Source organism: Pleurodeles waltl, chromosome 1_2, assembly GCF_031143425.1.
Source record: "Pleurodeles waltl isolate 20211129_DDA chromosome 1_2, aPleWal1.hap1.20221129, whole genome shotgun sequence".
NCBI lineage: Eukaryota > Metazoa > Chordata > Amphibia > Caudata > Salamandridae > Pleurodeles > Pleurodeles waltl.
In genome coordinates, this window is record NC_090437.1 from 703,424,915 (window position 1) to 703,444,503 (window position 19,589).

The window sequence follows — 19,589 nt, forward strand, 5'->3', positions numbered from 1 at the left end:
AATACGTTATTTTTATACAAAGTTCAGATGCTGTTTTATCAGACACAGCCTAACATACGGCAAATGGGAGTCAAGGCATCTGCTGCCAAAGGGCGAATGCAACATGGAGGTCACAGGTTTGAGATTCTGTAGGATCTGCTTTTCATCCCTTGGAAGTTCATAACGTGAGTGATGCTGAGTTGGTATAATATTAACCCCTGTAGCTCTTCAGTTCTATGAGGCTGTGAGAATATATCTGGAAACATTCATAAGTAGAGGCAGGTCTCTTGTGGTTTCTGTTTTGCAGTTTTATATAGCGGGAACTCGACCCAAAGGTACTGGAGAGCTTTACATGAGCACCAGTTACAATACACAAGGTCCAATTATGTTTAAAAATGTAGGTACCCGAAAATTAAATGATTTGCTCAGAATCACAGGATGTTGAGCCAACACCAAAACTCGAACCTGGTTCACCAGTTCCAGGGTTGGTATATCTGGTTATATTGTCACATCCTCTCTTTTAGATAAAATACAACATGTATTTTGGGAAGCAGGTAGCTCTCCAAACTGTATGCATGGTCAGAAGAATACATCTAACTTGCATGACTGCATGCTGATAATCCACATTTATTGTGTCAAAGTGCTCTGAAGTGGTTGCAAAGACTTTTTGAATACTAGACAAAACATACCAAATATGGATCAAAGCAGAGAGGCAACTGAGGAAGAGAGAGACCCCTAAAAATGTCTGATCCTTACCTGGAGCTGGGAGTCTTGAAACACATAGTATATCTTCTCCTTTCTGTGGTCTTTTTTCTCACAGGCCAGGGAAATCGGATAAGCCAGCACCTCATGTTGCTCAAACATCTGTTACAAATGGAGTGAGGCAGTCAGGTCTGTGAATCATGAAGTGGAGCACCAGGAAAGAAGTAGCAGCATTTCATACCACTATGGTGTGTGTTTGGAAAGAGTGAGGTTGTTTGGGCCCATCTGCATGTTCTTGCATTCCAAATGTTGCTGAAGAGCAGTGGTGCTTGCCCTGGGCTTGTGTAGATAGAAAATGCATGTGTCTTGCAGGGGCTGTTTAAGGGCAGTGGGATGCCCAGAGAAGTTATATGGTAGAAGGTGTCTGGTTTTCTTCGGTGCTGCCGAAATAGGGGGGTGCTGGTGGGGCTTTGTAGTCACATCTTTGATCCTACCTCCATTGTACTCAGAATCACAGTTCCCATAGTTTTCATTTGCACAAAGTTGGGAGGGACCTTTGTGACAGCAGCCTCATTGTGTGGCCCGCAAGGTGGTCATAAGTACTTCCGGAAGGGTTGGACTGGGATAGAAAATAGGCCCATGCACCAAAATAAAGTGGCCCCGTTAGCATATCGGGTAGCTAAGATAGTGGCCCACATTTGCAAATCTGGGCAGGATTGAATTTATAAAGACACATTGCATAGGTATGGCCAGCGCCACTGGAATTACACATAAAGGGAGGGCGAGGTTATGTGCAAAGTTGGGAAAATTATGCAACAGGAAAAGGCAAATTATTTGGCGTAATGCAGCACATTTTTCGATAGTATTACTACATTATTTTGAAATTTGTACTCTTGTTAACACTGTCTGAGCATTGGTTGCGCCTCATTAATACCGATTGATAACCAGTTTTAAAATACACCAATAAGCAACAGAAAGATGACTAGTCAACGTTTGCAAAGAGGCTTCCACTGCGCATCAAAACGTGTTACTGTCTTTTCGGTAACATTAGAACAGTATGAGCTAGAAACTATTTTTATCAATTTGCAGGTTATGCAGTAGATGATTGGCTATGTGTCAAATCCATAATTTTATGAAAAACGCCACGGTTGCACAGTTGCATAATTCCAGTGGCCCTGGTTATGGCAGACCGCATGAATGTGCTCTTGCTACAAGCAATGTTTGTGGTAATAGCAGGCAAACCAACAGTAAAGAACAGCCCACCATACCATAAAACTGTCCACAAACAGCCAAAAATCCAGCCTACACACTGACTTGTTGGCCCCTTCTGGCAGTACCAGATTGCGCTTCAGGCCAGTCCGACCCTGCCAACACACCACAGCAGAAAGCATTTACATTCCAGTGATTTCATTCTTTGCGGCCTAATGTTGGACTAAAGTAATTGAAAGGCTATACTGCTGTAGCCCTAAGGCACAAGCACATTTCTCAGGGCATCTGTTTGGCAGTGCACGTTCATTAAGGGTAAATCTTGAAATAGACAGGTAAGGGACCGGTTTTCTTTTCTTTCTTTTTATTTAAAAAAAAAAACTTATTTCAGCATTTGAGATGTGTTACATAACAAAATTCCTCTCCTGACCTCAGCATGAATGTGGGGGTGGCCACCCACTCTGGTGTTCAAAGAATAATTCTTTCTATAGTTCCAAAACTTCCCTTTGCCAGGGGGTTGTGAACTGTGCTACTCATAAGTAGCAGCAGAGGCCTCCCTTTTGTGTCTTTCTGCTCGGATAGGAGGAGGCGCACTACATGCTGTGCCTGCTCGGACTGATCATTGTCATTCTACATGGAATGAAAATGTCCGGTCATCAGTTTTTACTAGGTGGGGAGCCTGCCACAACTCTGAAAAGAAAACCATCTATATCTGGCCTCAGAAATTTGTCCTCGGGCACTGGCAAAAATCCCCCTCCTAAATCCGAACCTGACTGAAGGCAGGTTAACAGGTCAAAAGCAGGCCATAATAGGTAGCTTTTTCAAGCTCCAGTGGCCCTGCGAACAGTGGAAGTCTTGACTGAACATTTGTGTCCCATGCATCCCCCAGCGCTTGTCCCCCATGTCCCATCTGCTTCAAAATCTGGGGGGTATAAATCCCCATTATCCCCCACACTTCTATGCCCATGCTTCAGCATGGTGTAAACTATTTTAACCTCTGTATGTTTACCTTCCACAAGTATTATATCCTGTAGGTCATGGGCTTCAGTGCACTCTAGCCTCTGCTCTGCCTCGAGGTGTCACAGGGTTTGCCCCTCATCTTTGCTATTGTCTTTGCTTACCTTCTCCTACTTTAATTTAATCCTCCTTTTCAGGGCATGCAGTCTAGGCTTCCAATTAAAGGGCAGAAGCTAAAGGCCATCTTTCAGTAGCGTATTCACATCTTTATCAAATCTGAAATACATTCACAGAAAAGCATACTTAGCTCGAGACGGGCACTAGACTGGAATATATCTGCCTATGTGAGGAAGCACGTTATTTGAATACCAGCCCAGTAGAATAGACAAAGCTCTGGAACTGTAGTCCGATGAAGGTGAGAACCATCAAAACCCACCTATTCCTGCATTCACAGCCCCAGCAATGTTACCCAGCAGTATAACCGCACTAACATTAATAAGTATCAGATATGCACATGTGTAGATTATCACTGCACTATATCATTTATCTGTTGTCTGTTGTTGTAGGTGTGGTCCAGCAGTCAAGTCTCCCTTAGGGGGTGTAAATACAGGCCAGTGAACACGACTTATAACTTGGAGTGCAAACAGAACTAACAATAAATCATTGTCCAGCCAAATGCTTGCTTTTATAAGAAAAAGAAGTATTTTATTTTTAACTCCATACAGGCATTGAAACACAGTGCCCTTGAGGTTGGCGCTCTAGTAGTTGTCAGTCAGATCCCTGTCCCACCCTTCTTCGTGTAAAATGCTCAGGGTTATTCCCCATTCACTGGTGGCTTCATCAGGGAATGCAAACTATTAGACATTACTCAAGAGTTCTCCATTCTGAACTTTTAGGAACTTAGTCTAAAGTGTCTGTGGTGTTGCAGCTAGTTCCCTCAGGACCCAACTGGCTCAGTTCTTGTCTTACCCACTCTCGCAGCACAGAAAAGTTCAGTGATGCAGCGGGACCCTTCAGACACACACCCTTGAGTCTGGCTCAGTTTGAATAGTCGGGGCTGCTCGCAGCAGCACCCAGGGGCGCAGGCACTCTCTCTGGAGCGGCGTGCCAGAGTTCTCTTGTTTCCCTCGGTCTGCTCGCAAAGAAGCAATAAGATGACTTGGTTCAGTGGGGATAGGATAGCCTTTCTTTAGCTCCCGACTGGTGCCAGTGAGAATGCAACATCATCCACTGCATTTCCAGCATTCCTCAGCGATGAGCCGGGGGCAGTTCCCTCGCAGCATAGATCCAACACTTTGGGTGGCGGCCCAAACCCTTTGGCATCATTGGTACTGGCAGCCCACCCTGGCATATTGGTTTGCCGCAGTACATAGTGATACGGACGCAGGCTCTTCCAACCACAGTGCCATGGATGGGGCAGTCACAAGTCCTGGCACCCCTGGAAGTACTTTACTGGTGACCCCCCTCTGGCATACTGGGTCATCTCAGAGCAGCAGTACAGGTATAGCAAGACCCACACGGCGTTCAGCACACAGTTCAGTCTATGGTGGCACTTCGGACATACAGGGGTTGCCGAAAACAATCAGGCACAGAGGCGACGGCCCAATTAGTGTTCAGCAGAATCCTCACAGGGATTCCTCACAGTAGGGCTCCCCACAGGACCTTGCTCCCTCCAACCCTCTCTTCTTCCTCATAGGGCACACTGGTCTTGGCAAGCAGTCAGGGCTGGGGGTTCAAAGCAGGTGGTCTTGGTTTCCCTGGGTGATGTTCCCACACCCAGCAGGGAGACTAGCAGGCCTTGTCCCCCAGTCCAAGTTTTGCAGAGATTTCCGTTCTCACACAGCCCTTCTGGCTGCTTGGCAGATGACACATTCTTGGGGGCTCAGCTTCCCCTTCTTATAGATCTTTTCAAGCCAAATGTAATTTAGGGTCTGGGTCATTGACGTTTTATATTGGGGTTCTGCTTCTTTTGAAGTGGGCTCTACTCCTTTTCATCTTCCTTCATGAAAGAGGTCTGTCACAGCAGGCATGACCCCATAGTCGATTGTCCACAGTATAATTCATGGAAGTGACTAGTTTACACCTGGATGTCAGCCACATTGATATGTGAATCAAAGGGTTAATGCCAGAGCTCCCGCCCTGCTCTTTATGATTCTCCTATCAGCCCCATCTCCCTTCCTGAGATGTATCCAGGCCCCCTGCTTGTGATCTGTCCCTGAATCAAAGAGCAGCCTTTAGAGATGTAAAGGGAGTCTCTCAATTCTCCAATGTGTCCCCACCCAGCTCACAGTAATGCAGCAAATCACAGATCTGTCTGTGGGGATTCCTCTCCTTCTCAAAGTGTAACCAGGCAGTAGGCCTGGGCTTCTAAAAATGGAACCCAGAGTCCTCCATACAGTGTACCATTGGAGGCACACTCATTCAGTGTACATTCATAGCACAGTTTCTGTTCATCACTAACATCTCTGTGTATTGTAGCCTCACATGTACACTTGCCTTCATCAGATGTACTCGGTCTGCGTGCGCTGTTCAGCACTGAATCTTTTCTGTCATTAACAGGGTGTGGTCTTTACAGACGCACATGCTGCCAGCACACACACTCACTAGGTGCTTGCTGCACAGCACTTCACCCCTCATGCATTGTAGTACACGCAAGCACACATAAACCCATCACATGTTTTATCCACACATGCACTGCACAGCACTACATCTCTCATGTACTGTATTCTTCTCAAGCATACATACCTCCAGCACATATACTAACTATACACGTACTGCACAGTTCTGCTCCTTGCTTTTACTCTACCCATCCTAGGCATACACACAACTAATGCAAAGTCACTACTCCTGCGCAGAGCAGCATCTCTCATCTGCCTGATGTGTGAAAAGGGTTAGTTTAAGCACATAGCAGCTGAACTTTAAAAAAAAATCAGTACGCCTGATCTAGTGACACATTGAAAAGGCCTTGTTCACTTCTACTCATCACAACACAGTATGCTGCTACCACTGCACTTGTCCTGCTTACCTCCTGGTGAAGGCGGTAGCATTGCCCCACTTTGATAGTAGTGCTTTGAGTGCCACTCCCAGTCTAACAAGAATGCAATCCGTGAGACAGGCTTATATCATAGTGCACATGATCCGTGTTTGCCTATGACAAAAAATCCGCAGGGATCCAGACAACAGGACATTTGGACACTCAGGGTAGGGGTACACGTCTTATCCATTCAGAGGACTTTCCCATCCCAACATGACCTCGCTCAGTTGTGTAAATGGCACTAATTTCACAAATGTAATTCTAGTACTATTATTACACTATGTAAGTTACTTGCATCCTATCTGACATTTGTCTCTCTCTCTCTCTATATATATATATATATATATATATATATATATGCTGTCAGCGTTATGGGGTGTAATTAGCTGAAAGACTATTGCTACATGATGTAATTGATATAAACCTTGCCTGTTCTGCTGACATTGCTTAAAAACAATTGCTGGCGCAAACTGTAACCGTCAGTATTGACAAACTGGCAGGTACCCCATCAGCGCCTTCAGGGCTTACTTCCTCTGGTTGCGTGGCACCCTCCCAGTCAGCTTTGGAGTTCTTGTCTTTTGCTCCTGGATTAACCCTCATAATAAACACTGGTCATTTTCATATAATTCCCATTACTATTGGCCAGTCTGTGTTGTACCTGGTTGGACTTAACAGACCAGCCTCAAATGAAATGTGTTCTGGTTCTGCCCACGTTTATATTTACATCACTATTAGGGTAAAGTATAGTTTGATAAGGGAAATTGCTACATTTAATCTGTTGAAGACTCAACTAAAAGTCTCAGTCTGGGCCAATTCCTTTCCTGGGCCACAATAATTGCTCATCTGTTTCACTCTACTAATGCTTGAGCTTTTACTGCCCTTCACGCGTGACACACAACCCCTATAGTCCGCAGTGTAACACACATACTTGGCTTACCTCCCAACACCAATTCTCATGATTCAGTGTGCCCTCCCTTGCTTCTTGTGTGCTTCTGTCGCATGCTAATATGCAGGAAAATAATACAGTAAAAGCACTAACCTTGTCCTCTCACACTACATCAAAATACGATTCATGCAGGCAACACAACAGACTTCCACCCACAGCACCCCAAGGAGTAGCGTGCTACCTATTGGCAGTGTGCTTCAGTTCCTTGTCAGAGGTATGCAGCTTTTTATAAATGTAACTACAAGACCATGCAAAGTGTATTGTAGGATGGTAAGTGATGCTCCCTTTAAGTGGTTGGCCATCATTATAAGGGAACACCAAATAGGAAAAATACAGTGAACAACTGGAAACAATTGATGTTACTTGGTTAATCGATCAGTGTCTGTCACTACTGTGACTGCAGCTCCTTTTGTGCTGACTGCCTTTTTAGAAGCTGTACAACTAGGAGCTCACCACATCTTCTAGAGAGAAGATTGATGCTTTAACTAACAAATTTTGCTAAGTCAAGTCTACTTCATGTAGCAGAAATCTTCAAAAAAGTTTATTTTAATGTTAACACAAGTGGTTTGATTCTTCAGTTAAATAACTTTTATCATCAGGGAGTTTCACTCAGTACAGTATTCTTTTTAGGTTAAAGCAGAGCAAAACAGTGCAGCTGTTTGGCTGTGAAAAACTTGTGGGCATAGTGAAAGCTTCCTTGGGAATGTATTCCACCCATTGCTTACCACTGGCTTTGCGGTTTGGAACTCACATTTCCGGTCTTCCTGTTTGCTGGCATTATTTGTTTTAGGCTGTCCAGCATGTCTTTGTCACTCCAGTGGAGCAAACCTTGTTCACCATTGCTCCTTGTATTCTTCCACGAGAACTCACTTTCTGTAAACAGGCTTTTAGATTTTGTTCTTATCTTGCCACATTTGCTGTGTGGTCAGAGGCAGAGGTCAATAGTCAGGCTCTGTCTTCCTAGGGAGCTTGGTGTCTACTTTTCGTTCTCGGACTTCGCATTACGAGAATTTATGTGACAATCTTGTCAAATATGGATGAAAGAAAAGTTTTTTTTCTAGCACATAACAAACTTTAAATGTCTAATGGAACTGTGCACATATTTCAGAATATATCAGAATTACAAAAGCACAAATTAAGCCCTTTTTTTGTAATTTGGTTATACGATGGAAGCAAATATTTTAGTACGAGCTAAACAAATCAGTGCAGTAGGTGCTGCAAAGTCCACACATTATTGTTTGTGCGCTGTGTAGTTTTATCAGTAAAACAATCTGTGAATGTAATTGTCATTTACATTGAAAATGTGTTGTCTGTAATGTCAGTGCACTACCATGCCATGCCTACTCCACCCTATGCCACTCTTCTGTTCAGCACTGTACTTCACTCTGTGCCCCTCCTCTTTATGTCCCTCCACTCTGACACTGTACTCCACACCACACTATGCCACTTCACACTAGATAGTGCCACTCTGTAGTCGAATGTGCTGCTAATGAGTGCATGATTGACCAGTCTTGTTTCAATGGGAATCCGCTTGAAGATCTTCCACAGCAGATGAAGTGTGGAAGCATGAAGATGGGACAGCGTTGACATGGCAGCCATGGACAGCGAGGAGTCAATAATGATGCCAAGGTTGCATGCGTGATCCGTGGGGGCAGGGGTGGTTCCAAGGGCTGTTGGCAACCAGGAGTCAACCCAGGCGGTGGGTGTGGGGCCCAGTATGATGATCTCTGTCTTGTCCGAGTTGAGCTTGAGGCAGCTGTCTTTTATCCAGTCGGTGACTGCTCTCATTCCATTGTCGAAGTTGCTCTTGGCTGTTGATGGTTTGTTGGTAAGGGATAGAATTAGCTGTGTGTCCTTGGCGTAGGAGACAATGTTGAGGCCATTGTGTCTGATGATATTGGCGAGCAGGGCCATGTAGATGTTAAAGAGGATTGGGCTCAGAGAGGAGCCCTGGGAGACTCCACAGTTGGGTTCTGTTGGTTTTGAGATGAATGGTGGGAGTCTCACTCTCTGGGTTCTTCCAGGAAGGAAAGAGCGGATCCACCCCAAGGCCTTGCTGCAGATGCCTGTGTCCTGTAGTCTGGTGCATAAGGTGGTGTGGGAGACAGTGTTGAAGGTGGCGGAGAGGTCGAGGAGGATGAGGGCAGCTGTTTTTCCATGGTCCAGTAGGGTGCGGATGTTGTCCGTGGCTGCGAGGAGCACATTCGCGGTGCTATGGTTGCTTCTGAATCCGGATTGGGATGGGTCTAGGATGTGGTTTGTCTCGAGGGACTCCGTGAGCTGTGTGTTCATAGGTATTTCGATTACCTTGGCCAGGAAGGGGAGCAATGAGATTGGTCTGTAGTTTTTCATATCCTTTGTCAACCGAGGGTTTCTTCAGTAGAGGGTTAATCTCTGCATGTTTCTAGTCATCCGGGAAGGTGACGGGCTCAGTGGAGCAGTTGATTTTCAAACACAGTTCGGGGGCGATGGTTGCACTGGCTCAGTTAAAAATGTAGTGTGGGCTTGGGTCCGAGGGTACCTCTGAGTGTGTAGAGCTCATGAGTTTTCAAGTGTATTCTGTGGTGAAAAAGGTGGCAAGGTTGTTGCAGAGGTCCTAAGAGGTGGAGGTGTCTGTGGTGTCTGTGCAGTATTCGTGAATTCCTTAAGTATGGTGAAGAGCTCCTTGCTGTTCTGTGCGTTGGTGTTGATGCACTCCTGAATGGCTGACTTTCTGTAGGATCTAATGCGCAGGTGATGTGAGGTGACTGCATCTTTGTAGGCTTTGCAGTCTGTCATGCTCTTGCTGTTTCTCCACTTTCATTCTAGTCTGCAGGTGTGTTTCGATTCTTGGAGATCGGATGAGAACCAACTGGGTTTCCTGTGGTGCTGGTTGCTGGCAGGCTTCCTTAAGGGGGCTAGCGTGTTTGCGCAGTCAGCGATCCAATGGTGGAGGTTGCAGGCCGAGGGGTTAGCATCCTTGGTGTCTGGTAGTAGGAAATGTCTGAATGCATCAGTGAGTTGGACTACACATTGCCCCAGTTTCTGTAGGGGGGAGAAGGGTGTGGTGGCACACAGTGGTCTTGGTGAATGAGAAGTGGATGCACTCCACTGGCTACCCTTCCACTCTACAAAACTTTAGTTCACTTCACGCCTTTCCACAATACGTCCCTCCACTCTACTCCGCCCTATGACACACTGCTCCACCCTGTGACACTCTACGCCTCTCCATTCTGACACTCTACTCACGCCACTCTGATACTGCATGTCACTTCACAACACTTTACTCCACTCCTCTGTACACCACTTCACTCCACTCTACTACTCTACTCCACAACACTCTTCTCCACTTTACAACATTCCACTGTACAACATTTTATTCCACTCTGTACCCCTTCACTCAGCAACACTCTGCTCCACAATTCTTCAAAACATTCCGTTCTACTCTGACACTCTACTCAACTCTATGCCACTCCACGCTACGCCACTCCACTCGCCGTCATCTACGCCACTAACGTTTAGCTATGCTGAACAGCATCCACGCTGATGTTCAACATGGCTAAAACACAATGGCAAAGGCAATAGCTCTTTTACAGGCCCGATCTGTTGGCTTTGCCAGTGCTTGTTCCCGTTATTGGATATAACTTAATCATTGAAATATTTATAACTGAGTCAAGTATAGCTAGCCCGTGATTCACAAACTCTGAAATGTCTGTTACACTGAACTGAAGTGAAAAAGGTCAACGGTCTTAATGAGTAATTAACGCAGGTATTTCTTGTCTTGATTATGAGTACAGTGTAAGTGTTAAGTGGTCTGAGCTCCAAGAGTTGTTAACACGAAAAAAGAAGAGATTAGTTGTTACTTCTATAGTTACACCTAACCTACACCGTTTAACTGTATTCAACCTTACTTAAGTAGACTGACATGCTCTCTACAATTTTAGATTGTCACTGTGAAGGGGGGAAGGAGATCCCAACGCTTTCCAAATATAAAAAAAGGTTTCTAAAGAAATAAAATGAAACACATTCACCAGATTCTTTTAAAAGCGTTATTCACCAGCAAACTCTCCTTATTGTCTTCGATTCATGGAGTGGCAGGGTGTGGTGAGTGAAGGCACATAAGAGGAAGCAACTAGAGCAATTCCTCCAATTAACTTTACCAACCATAATTGTTTTTATTTAGCTCATCTGCAGGTTTTTTGGCACATAGCATAGTGTTAATATTACTCAGTTTAAAGGCACTCAGTTGACTGACCTTGAATGAATGGAGGGTAGTGGGCCTTGCCCACCACATTCAAACTCGTGACTTGCAGATTGCGGTGAAGAGTGTTTAACTCTCAGAGTCGCCTTTCGGCGCTCAGGTATTTTCAACAGGACAACTTTTGTCACAATTATTATTATTTTATTTTTTGGTTTATGCTTGTTGTTGTGTTACATTCTTGTATGTGTTGTTATTGGGACGTATACTATTGTGGCTGATTCCTACTCCAGTTCTTAATAGTATCCTTGTTATTCAATATCCAATTTCTGTTGTAAGTAAATTTGATAGTTTCCTGCCTAGAACATTTTTGTCTGGTTTTTGAGACCGCTTCAGCTGTTCAACTTTACTACTGTGAAAAAAATTGATACACCACTTTTTTCAACAGTGGGCTTCATCCATTCATCTTTTCTGTTGTCATTTTCATGTTAGCTTCCACCCAACCTGGTATAGGGTAGTGGGGAAGTCTGTTTACCCATTGGCTTCATTCAGTTTGACATGCACATAGCCTATCTGCATTGTTAACATCTGCCTGAAAATAGTTGATTTTAATTAAGAGACAACTTTGGTTCAGAGTGCTTTTGTAAATAGTATTTATTTAGCACACTACCTTTCAGTACTGGCTGTTTACTTTGCCAGCAGTCGGGTGTCAAGTTAGATGGTGATAAATGCTGTAGATACACATGCTTTGCATACTCCCTTCATCCAGTGTTGGGTCCGGAAGGTTACAAGTTGTTTTTCTTACTAAAGTCTATTGAGTCACGAGGTATTGTGACTCCTCCTCTTGCTGGCAATGCGCATGGGCATCAACTCCATTGTTAGATTGTTTTCCTCCACTGTCTGGTCTGGCCGTTTTTTTCACTGTGTTCAGTTCAAGACCGTATTTTAGGCTTCTTCTGTTTGGGAAACCTTCTCAGTTTGTTGGTAATGTTCATCAAACGCGTATTTCCCTTCTTCTGTGTTCCGTAACCAAAGAAACTCTCCATTGGATCAACAGGTTTTTATAGAGGCCCTTTGGGCCACCATTTTTCTCAAACTCCTTTCAGTTTCTGTATGAAGTGCCACGCAAAGTTCCTGTGGAGCGACCTGCACCAAGTCTGCAGCCTCTGCCTGTTGCCACAATATAGAGAAGAGGACTGCGAGGCCTGTCAGTCTTTCCGATTGCAGAAGACCCTTTGAGATCAGAGAGCCCATCGTTGAGAAATGCTGATGTATGAAATTGAAGACACCGGATATTTTCAGGCTCTAAGATACCATCTCCGACCCGGAACAGGAGCAAGAACTTCAAGAGGCCTCGGCTGCTGAGGAAGAGGACTTATCAATTGAGGATTCGGACTTGGAAGTCAGCAAGTCCTCAAAATGCGACTGATTCCTCCGGCTCAATTATCCCTGAGAAAAAGTCCCCCTGCTCTGACTAAAAAGTCCTCCAGGACAGAAGTGAAGGCTGTCAGACTGCCACTGCCTTCGAGCCATGGCAGGCACCGAAAATCTCATTTGAACGCCCGCCATCGAACTCGGCTCCGAAAAGTAAAACTATACCTTCCACTTGAATACCGAGCCGAACACCATCAGTCTTGGCACCAAAAACGTCTGCATCCCACTCAGCATCCGCTGTTTTGGCACCAAAAAAAAATTGCCTATCTCTGCACCTAATGGCTGAAAATAACTGCAGCCTTGGACTCAACAACTCCCCTCAAGCCTATCCTCTATAAAATGAAGTAACAACTTCAGGCCAGGCAGTCTCAGCTTCATATTGAGCCCCCTAAAAGAGCAAGTCTTGGTCAAAGCTTTTGTCACTACACCATCTAAACGACAACTTACTTTTGAAGAGGTTGTTGACACACCTACGCCTCCAACCAAGCAAAAAAGAATTAATATAGACTGTTGATTTTCACTCACCTCTGCATACATCCCCACTACCAATCACTTCACCACCTTCTCCTTCACCTCCTCCATCTCAAGATGAACCTCTTGACATCACCCCACAGGGTTCACCTCACTCTTTACATGACACTCAAGACACAGGGGATGATAATATGGCTTTTTACCGAGACACAGACCCTTGGTCGCCTTACAATGTTGACACAGACATAGATACTAACCTGGATGTCTGTCCAGCTAGACAATCCCCACCAGACAATACTTCTTCCTTTTAAGAACTGATTGGCAGGTCAGCCTCATACCATCAGGTGCCCCTTCACAAAGAAACAATCAATGATGACTTTGTTTGAGACACTCACACCATCTCACAGGGACACACAATATCTGCCCATTTTTAAAGGCATGATGAGGCATGGAGAAGATATCTTTCATGGTCCTGCTAGGGCATGGATAATCACTCTGCATTTGGAAAACATATAAGTGTTCCCCATTGGTTCTAGTTTGTATAAAGGGACAGATACCTGCAGATTCTTTGGTCGTATCTAATGCCAGGAAAAGAGCCAACTCACAAACTGCTCATGATGCTTCTCCTCCTGACAAGGGGATCAAGCTCATCCATTCTTCTGGCAAGCGTGTTGCTGCTCAGGCAGCTAACCATTGGTGTATCACCGATACACAAGTGCTGCTTGCTAGATACGATTGTGCCCACTGGGACGAAATGGCGGCGCTTCTCCAGTACCTCCTAGAGGAGCACAGGAAAAGGGGACAAGAGATTGTTAGTGAAGGTCAATTAATTTCCAACAATTCTATTTGCTGTGCCTTTGATTCAGCAGACAAGAGTTATAAACACTAGTGTCCCCTCACGCAGACATGTGTGGCTATTCATTTACGGTTTTAAACAGTAGGTACAGCAAATAATCTTAAACATACCATTTGACAAAGGCAAACTTTTTGGCCCTCAAGTTGATCAGGCGCTTGAAAAGATGAAGAAGAATAATGAAGTGGTCAGGTTCATGGGAGAGCTTTAAACCCCTGCCTCCCATGGTGCTTTTTTGTAGGCCACAATATAAAACAGTCTCCAAAACAAATACACCGGAGATTTCATTATACTACCACAAAAGCCAACTCCGGGGTAAAACAACCTCCCCTGGAAACTCTTTCCCTGCTCCCAAGCAATGATTCACTTCACCTTCCCTCCAATTATCAGACACCTGTAGGAGGACACCTTCAGCTTTTTCTCCAACGCTGGCAGAATATCACAACAGACAAATGGGTGTTGGATATTATCCAACATGGTTATTGTCTGGAGCTCAATTCCACACTTCCAGACATTCCCCTTTGCACTTTCAGACTTTCACAGGAACTTTTCACTCTGCTCAAATTTGAAGTGCAGGCTTTACTAGCCAAAGGCGCCATAGAGCCAGTTCCTCTGCGACACCTGGGAACTGGAGTGTATTCACTATACTTTCTCATACCCAAAAAGAATGGCTCCTTAAGACCCATTCTAAATTTCAGGCCTTTAAATCATTACATCATATCTGAACATTTTCACATAATCATGCTTCAAGATGTAATTCCACTGCTTCAACAAGACGATTTTTGTTTTATCAGCGCTAGATGTAAAGGATGCTTACTTTCACATTCCCATACACCCAGCACATCACAAATACCTCAGATTTGTGATAGCAGGGCAACACTACCAATTCATATTGCTCCCTTTTGGGGTCACAGCAGTACCAAGGGTGTTCACAGAATGCCTCTCAGTTGTCGCAGCTCAGTTCCGCAGGCAGAACATTCATGTCTTCCCACACCTAGAAAACTGGCTCATCAAAGCCAGTACCCTCAAGTCTCAATAGACTTGCTTCATCAACTGGGCTTCAAAATCAATTTCCAAAAGGCACACCTAAATCCACGTCAGATACAACCCTATTTAGGGGCCGTTCTCAACACACAGGAATGGCCTACCCAAATGCAGCAAGAATAAAATGTTTCCAGATGCAGCTCACATTTTCTTTCCAATCACCCAGTCACAATAAAATGCCATGAGACTTCTAGGAATGATGTCTTCCTGCATTGCCATCATACCACTTTCCCGTCTTTTCATGTGTCTGTAGCAAGAATGTGTTTCATGCCAATGATCTCAGGTACAGATTCGTCTTGAAGATCTAGTGTTGGTAGACAACCACACCTATCCCTCCCTGCAGTGGTAAAACAAAACCAATCTTTTAAAGGGGCTGCCTTTCCTAGACCCTGTTCTACAGTTCAGTCTGACAATAGACCACTCTCAGACTGGGTGGGGTGCTCATCTCCAGGACCTCACAGTCCACCGTCTTTGGAATCATACACATCGAACTTTACACATCAACTATCTGGAGTTTCTGACTGTCCAACTGGCACTCAAGCATTCATAATTCATCTCATCAACAAAGTACTTCTCATATGCACAGACAACATGACAACCATGCATTATGTGCAAAAACGAGGGGGACAGATTCTCTACAGTTGTCTCGTCTATCAGACAATTTGGCACTGGGCCCTTTGCCACAATATTTACCTGTTAGCAGAACGCCTCCTAGGAACACACAACAGTTTTGCCGACCTCCTCAACAGCATGCAGCAACAAGTCAATGAGTGGGAACTCCACCCTCAAGTCATACTTCCCTACTCTCAAAAGTGGGGATTTCCGAAAATAGACCTATTCGCACCAAAAGAAAATGCAAAATGCCCACACTTTGCCTCCAGGATCCCACACCCTCAGTCAAAGGGCAATGCTCTGTGGATAAGCTAGTCAGGGATATTTGCCTAAGCTTTTCCACCTATCCCTTTCCTTCTGTTTCTGGTTCGGAAACTCATGCAAACATCTCTCACAATGATGCTAGTGGCACCCACATGGGCAAGACAACCAATGTTCACCACTTTGCTAGAACAGTCGGTAATTCCTCACAAGAATCTTCCCCTCCACCTGGACCTTTTCACTCAGAACCATGGTCAGATCAGGCACCCAAATCCCAAGGAGTTGAATCTTGCAGTTTGAACTGGGACCCCCTTCAAAGTGGTAGTGCAAAATATCATATTGTATTTTCTTCATTTGCAAAAGCAGACTTAGCATACCCTTCCATAAGGTTACACTTGGCAGGTTTAGCTGCTTACCTTCAGAACAGACAACATTCCACTCTTTTCAAAATCCCTGGATTTAAAACTTTCATGGACGGGCTTAAGAGTGATACAGCCAAGATTACTTCCAGTGCCTTCCTGGAACCTTGATGTGGTGCTCACTAGACTCATGGGCTCACCTTTTCAACCACTACACTGTCCTTTACAGTTTCTATTGTTGAGCATGGCTTTTTTTTTTGTGACGATCACTTCTTAGACATGTGAGTGAGTTCCAGGCACTAACCTTTCAAGATCATTTGTTTCTAAATACACAGGGATACAGTGGTTCTTCGTACCTATCCAAAAATATTTACCAAAAGTGGTATTTCAATTCCATCTGAACCAAACTATTGAATTGCAGTCTTTTTCTGCAACCTGATTCTGTTGCTGAAAGAACCGTCCACACATTAGATGTGAAAAGAGCGCTTATGTTCTACATTGATAGAACTAAAATCTTTAGAAAAACAAAACAACTTACTGTTGCCTTCTCTCCACCACATTACCAAATCCAGTATAGCAAGATGGCTTGTTAAATGTATCCAAACTTGTTCTGCAGAAGCCAAAAGGCCACTACCTCTAACCCCTAGAGCACATTCAACTCGCAAGAAAGGTGCATCTATGGCTTTTTAGATAACAATCCTGTGGCTGAGCTACATGGTCAACACCACACACTTTTACTAAACATTATTGTGTTGATGTTTTAGCACCCCAACAAGCTAATGTAGGTCAGGCAGTCCTGCGTACTATTTTTCAAAACAGTGCAACACCTACAGGTTAGCCATCACTTTCGGGAGACACTGCCTTACAGTCTATGCAGAGCATGCGTATCTACAGCCACACATGCCATCAACCCGAAACCAGTAAGCATATGTTTGTGGCATGTAGTGCTGTAGATTCACATGCGCCCACCCACCTCCCCGGACACCTGTTGCTGTTAAAGTCTTTTCATATATGTTCATATGCATGAACATTTAATTTCTATTATGTTTTACTCTACACTACGTTCATTGCCGCCTGTGGGAAAACAATCGAACAATGGAATTGATGCCCATGCACATTACCAGCAAGAGAAGGAGTCACTATACCTCGTGGCTCGAAAGACTTTTTGAAGAAAAACAACTTGCAACCTCCTGGACCCAACACTAGATGGTGGCAGTATGTAGAGCATGTGAATCTACATCACTACATGCCACAAACAGATGCTTAATGGGTAAGTAACATTCTCCTTTCTGTCGCTTTTTTTCATTTTTGTTATAAAGTAATTAAGAGAAGTTGTAGCATTGTCATTTCTGTGATTTGAGTGCTTACTAATATGACGATTTATTCTGGCCTCTCTCACAAATAGCAATAATAAAATGCATGGTACAGTTAAACGGCTTGTTGAAAACATTGCTAGTAAAAATCAGTAAATGTATTTTACATTTAAAATTGCATTACAAAGCATATGGTATCCAGCACGTTTCTTTTTATGTCTGTCATATGCTTCCAATAAAAAAAAAAAACAGATAGGCATCGCACCAGCTTGCTGAAGCCAGACCTATTGGCTTTGCCATTGCTTTTATTTCTCGATTTTTCTTTGGCTGCATCATAGGTTAGCTTTCTGTCTCATCCGTGATATTTTTCAATCCACAGGTTAAAGTTTTGCACAATCAACTCGTCCTCTTCCACAATGCCATTGCAGCCTACTTTGCGGGGAACCAGAAGCAGCTTGAACAGACACTTAAACAGTTTCACATCAAACTGAAAACTCCTGGAGGGGACGCACCATCCTGGCTGGAAGAACAGTAAACCGACTTGGTCTTCCAAACGATCACCCTTTGTCTGCCCAAGATCGACACATATAATGAATGCAAGGGGAAAGAGGTGTGGGTAAACCCAAATGGAGATTTTTTTCTCAAAAAGCTTTAATTTTCCATTTTGTAATACTCTAACAATCAAACCGTTTGAATTTGGAGGCGAGGGGAAGAGACATGCATTTGTGTACCCAGCCTGATTTCTGTAATTCAGGTTTAGCACACTCGAATTTTGTAAATGCAATAGGATACCTTTCTCTGTAGTTTGAAAGAATTTATTGTAGTTTTGCACTGAAAAGATTTCTGTGGTCTTTAGCCGCCATAGTGGCTAGGTCTTTTTTCCAAAGGGATGGTTTACATGATTTATATAAACATTAGATCTTTTTACTGCAAACATTAAACATCTTTAAATGTTTGACTTTCATGTCATTTTATTCCAGGAAAAAGCTATTTTCAGAAGTAATATTCTAAAATCTTTATGCAGCACTCGCTGAAAGTAACAATGGCTGCTAAGAAAGACTGATGGTTGTCTTACTAATTCTCAGTAGATAACATTTTAAACAGCTGATCGAAGTGTCAGTTTGACTTGTAAGAAGTAGACTTGTTTTCAGAAACAGTTAAGACTCGCACTTATTGATTTCAACACCTTTGCATTCAAAAAATTGATAGCACTCCAGATATCTCATTGGGAAGGAGTCGACCACCAGCAGCCACATTCCATTTTCTGTTAATGGACTAAATCGCAGTAGCCTTAAATCACATTTATGTGCCTTTTATGAGATGTTCCATTTGAAAGTGGTGTGTAAAAAGGAGCCCAATGGAACCTTTAACCGTTAGCTCAACTTTTCTTGAATCTTAGAGGTTCCGAAGAAACATTGTACAAAAGTTAGCATACACGTTTTTAGATCACGTTTAAATGTCGCCTTCCAATTCTTGTATTTGTTATGTGGGAGAATAATGGGGCCAGTTATCTTGTAACTGCAGGATGTACCTCGACAGCGGCAAATTTACGTGGCTGATATATTGCAATATGTTAAATTCATCCGAAAGTGGGGTGTTTGCCATTCGGTGGAAAGTTATATTTTTTTCCTAGTTGGGTATTTTTAATTAAACTACTTGGAGGATTTATTATTTGCACATGTTCCATTTCTTTAGATCAATATTTTATTTTAGTTCAAATGAAGTATAACATAACTTTTACAGTATTTACGACTATATAAATTCTGTGATTCCAGTACTGTCTCTCTAAATGCTTTTGGCTTTTTTCGTTTAAATATATGTTTGTAATGCTCATCATCCACAATGTAATATAAATACAACTCGAAAGCTTACTTAGATAATCATTTGTTATATTTCCTCAGATGCTGCCAGAGTTCTTACTATTATTCTGCCAGGATCACTCTTGTAATATTAGTTTGTTTACATTCCTTAATTGTACCTCCAGTGTGACCTTTTGTATTCATATTAAAATACGTGCTGCAAAATGTGTGTTCTTGAACGTTTTGGGCTGAAAAGTACTCTCTTGCTGCTAGTAAGAAGCTTCTTCTGTTGTGGGAATGTTCCAGCACAAATTTAACAGAGAATTCTCATGTCCCCTCCATCCGACTCTTGTTGTGACCCTTGTGCATGTTTACTATGTGCATACTTGAGATGTATTTTGTTGCGCTGCATGTCATTCACCCGGCTCTTGTACACTGATTG

The 19,589-nt window shown here is 43.5% G+C and overlaps 1 protein-coding gene across 6 annotated transcripts in view; it reads left to right on the forward strand.

The window, feature by feature from the left end:
- ARFIP1 (ARF interacting protein 1) overlaps window positions 1-19,372 on the forward strand; it is a 359,169-nt gene extending 339,797 nt beyond the window's left edge. For all 6 annotated transcript variants that reach the window (XM_069242703.1, XM_069242714.1, XM_069242723.1 and 3 more), the window contains one exon: window positions 17,728-19,372. In XM_069242703.1, the coding sequence (XP_069098804.1) occupies window positions 17,728-17,883 (156 nt within the window). In that variant the 3' untranslated portion in view covers window positions 17,884-19,372. The remainder of the gene's footprint in view (window positions 1-17,727) is intronic.
- Window positions 19,373-19,589: the final 217 nt, after the last annotated feature.